Source organism: Octopus bimaculoides, chromosome 4, assembly GCF_001194135.2.
Source record: "Octopus bimaculoides isolate UCB-OBI-ISO-001 chromosome 4, ASM119413v2, whole genome shotgun sequence".
Classification (NCBI taxonomy): Eukaryota; Metazoa; Mollusca; class Cephalopoda; order Octopoda; family Octopodidae; genus Octopus; species Octopus bimaculoides.
Window position 1 is genome coordinate 15,432,161 of NC_068984.1, and position 3,696 is coordinate 15,435,856.

The following is a 3,696-nucleotide window of genomic DNA, read 5'->3' on the forward strand; positions in this document are numbered from 1 at the left end:
GACGAAACTCTCATAAAATACATGTCCCATAAGAAAATTCTTTTGGAAAAATGAGCAGAAAAATCTCATAATGAAAAGCTCTTATTAATAACAATCACCAACAACACTTCAATGGTTGTGTGGTCATTCTCAATGTGCTAAAAATAGCAACCATCTCTTTAATCACACCATACTGCCTTAAGAAAGAAGGACACACTGGGCAACATAGTTCTAGATATACAAAATGATGACTGAAATGCCAGACCACAACAACATCTCTTGAACTGAATACCAGTAATACCATGAGGATAACATGTTCAGGAAATTACAAGCTGATTAATCACATCAGCGTAACTGGTACTGTAGAACATGCTAACACTAAAAATGAATGAGAACATTGATATAATTTCATCTCTTTGGAAATGAACAGAAAATAATACATCCTGTGGACACATCCATCAACATCAGGCTGTTTAGTTGAAGAAAAATGATGGAGACTGGTTATCCAGGAGGCTAAGAATTAGCAGCTAAATCACTCTCAAATTCCACCATACCACCTTAGACAACACATTAAACAGTATGGTCCTAGGTACACTGTGCATAGAAAACAATAGGATAGTTATGTTTAGAATGCTTCAATCTTGATTGAGTAGATTTTTGATCATAAGCCTTCTCAATCAAAGCTGACTCGGGGGTCAAACAACAAGATAAACATCCTATATAACAAGGAAACTAGTATACTCAATAAATACCCAGATAGAGCCCATTCAAGAATATATAATACTAAACTGTCTACTTTTAACATTTCTAGAACTGAAATCCAAACTATGAAGGAATTAATTCTTCGTTCAAGTCTTCACAATCAACACATTTTGTTTTCACACACTGACAAATTATCAAATAATTTTATTGACAATAAAAATCATTAGAAGACAAAAACTTTTAAATTTCATAAACATTCTTCATTGGGTGGTAAAATAATTTATCCCAGCCTAATCTACTGCAATCAAATTATAGTTTTATATATGTGAACATTTAACTGAATTTTCAATTTATTTTCCACTAATTAATGCAGAGAAGCCATTCATTTAGATAAAAAAAAATATATGACAGAAAGCTATCAAGCATGGTTGTGCAGTTAAGAGCGTCACTTCATAGCCACATGTTTCCAGGTTTGACCCACTGTTCAACACTTTGAACAGAATTACTTCTAGCTTCAGGTTAACCAATGCACTAGGAGTGAAATTTGGTGGGTGGAAACTGCAGAAGTTGTAGGTGTATGTAATTGCATGTGGGTTGCTTGAGTGACAAGCCAACACTGCTTGTCAGAGCCAAAGATAATTGTAGATTATTCTAGACTTGCTGATAAGTATTGTTGATATAAAGTCAAGCATACAAAACTTTTATGTATGAGGAAATCATCTGCCTTACCTACATGCAATTATACCAACCTCTACATACAACTAATGCATCTTTTTTGCAAGGAAAAAAAAAAACAAATTACAAATGTGTACATCAGTGCAGGTACCATGTGGTATTTATATCCACCTTTAGTGAGTTTAACTCAATAGGTGAATTTAGATGTTTAAATAAAGACATCTATAAAAGAAGTACAAGAATAAGTAAGGACATTAATATAATTGACAAAAACCAATAAAGTGCCCTAGAATGGTCGCAGTTTAAAGACTGAAACCAGTAAAAGAATAATCTGGATGACATACTAACCAATATTTTTATACTAGAGACCCCACATAAAATTTCATTGTTCATGCACTTTTAATCAACTCAAAATCCAGAGAATGGATCACATTGTATGATCATCATGATTAATCCCATAAAACTGCTTGTTTTATCAGAAGGAGGAGGAAAAGCAAGGAATGTACTTAATTTTGAAATATTAAATAATTGGAAGAGAATATTAAAATGTTACTAAGGCAAGGAACAGAAAAACATGCAATATCCACAAATGTATTTACTAATTATTGAAATCAAAATTAAGGTACAAAAAATTATTTTAATGTTGTATTGCGTATAATTCCCCCATGCTAAATGTAATTGATATAGACATTTCAATACACCCATAAAAGGATGTATTAAGAAAGGGAGTAATCTTAAACATATATCCCTCATTGTAATATGCAGTAAAATGTTGATAAAATATTTCAAGAGAAGAGAGAGAAAATAGGCCACAATTCACCAAAACTTACTTGATTTCAACTTCATTTATATACTTTTTTTTTTTTTTTTAATTCACACAAAATATATATTTCAATCTGTTCTAATATTAGAATTCTAAGTTTGTAGAAATACACAAGAAACTAAATAACACTTTGTTAACACCATTCAAGAAGATATATTACAAAATAATTGTTTGAATTAGTCTCATAGAATATTAGTACAACAGGTAAATAATTCCTGTGAGATATGGCTGGAAATGGGTAATGGAGTGTGATTGGCAGCATTAACACAACCATTTGCATCAGCATAGAACTACTTACGGCCCACGAGAGCGTTGCCTGGAATATCTTGAACGTCGGCTTGCAAAAAAACAAAAATTCAAAGCTTTTTCACAAACAAAATTAATTGCAGCACATGCATTTATGGAAAGCTTGTGAAGAGAGTGACTGAGTAAATTTAATGTCCATAACTTGGAGAAAAGTTGGAGAAACTAGTTGTAAGAGTAACTGCTTTATTAGAACACGTACCAATAATTTAAAAGATTATTAATTTAAAACCTAAAATGAGAGTTAGAAAATTAACCTTAGTAAATGGAGACCTACATGAATGTTGCAAAGTGGGTGAAATCTCAACAATTTAATCATCTTTAAACATCTTGAGAATTTTTGCTATTTGCTGTGTAAATGTTCAAAATGATAATTATATACAAATTATCTATAACCAAATATTAATTTAACTAAGATCAGAATTTGATTCCCATTCCTTAACACCATTAATTATTCTGAAAAAGGCATGAACAAAATGTTCTTCATCAGCTACTCAATCTTTAGGACTTTATACATTGAAGAAATCAATTATCAAAAATAGATGTCAGTATTTTGTTTATTTACTTTTTAAATACAATCTTACTAAGTCAAAACAAGGGAAAATAAGACATCTAACAACATTTACTATTAAAATGAGTTAGTTACGTTCATATAAAAAGGAAAGAGTAATCTAGCTCAAATTTCTAGACAAGAGGAAGAGATGGTGGTGGTGGCGGCGAGGGGGGGGGACTAAAAATTATATGAAGTGTAAGGACTAAGGGAAGTACTTGTCACTATCTCCTATTATGGTGAGTAATATGTGTACAGCTTAGTTCCCTCTGCCAGCCTAAATATATTGTATATGGAGAGGGGATAGAGGCACTTAGCAGGAGAGAACTGAAGTAGCTGTACAGCTTGTTGAAAATGGCTCTGGTGGTAAAAACTGCTTAGACAACGAGAATATTTATGTTATCAGAAAATTAACTGAAATAACCTTCAATCATGTGGCCGATGTAGTTAGGCTTAGTAACCTATTAGCTAAGTTCATTACAGTATTACAAAAGAATACAGACAAGATAACAAGGCAAAGGAAAAATACTCTCTATAAATAGGTACTACTAGAATGAATAATTGAAACATTGGTTCTTTAAAGCTGGTAGTATATCAAATCACAGCAAAAAGAGAAAAACCTAAGAAAAATAAACAAAATATTCACTACATAAAACCAAAATTG

At 31.6% G+C, this 3,696-nt stretch overlaps 1 protein-coding gene across 1 annotated transcript in view; it reads right to left on the bottom strand.

Annotated features, from left to right (window-relative positions):
* LOC106877139 (dual specificity protein kinase CLK2) overlaps nucleotides 1-3,696 on the bottom strand; it is an 84,125-nt gene that overhangs the window by 20,948 nt on the left and 59,481 nt on the right. The window contains exon 6 of the mRNA XM_014925954.2: nucleotides 2,478-2,516. Within this exon, the coding sequence (XP_014781440.2) occupies nucleotides 2,478-2,516 (39 nt within the window). The remainder of the gene's footprint in view (nucleotides 1-2,477; nucleotides 2,517-3,696) is intronic.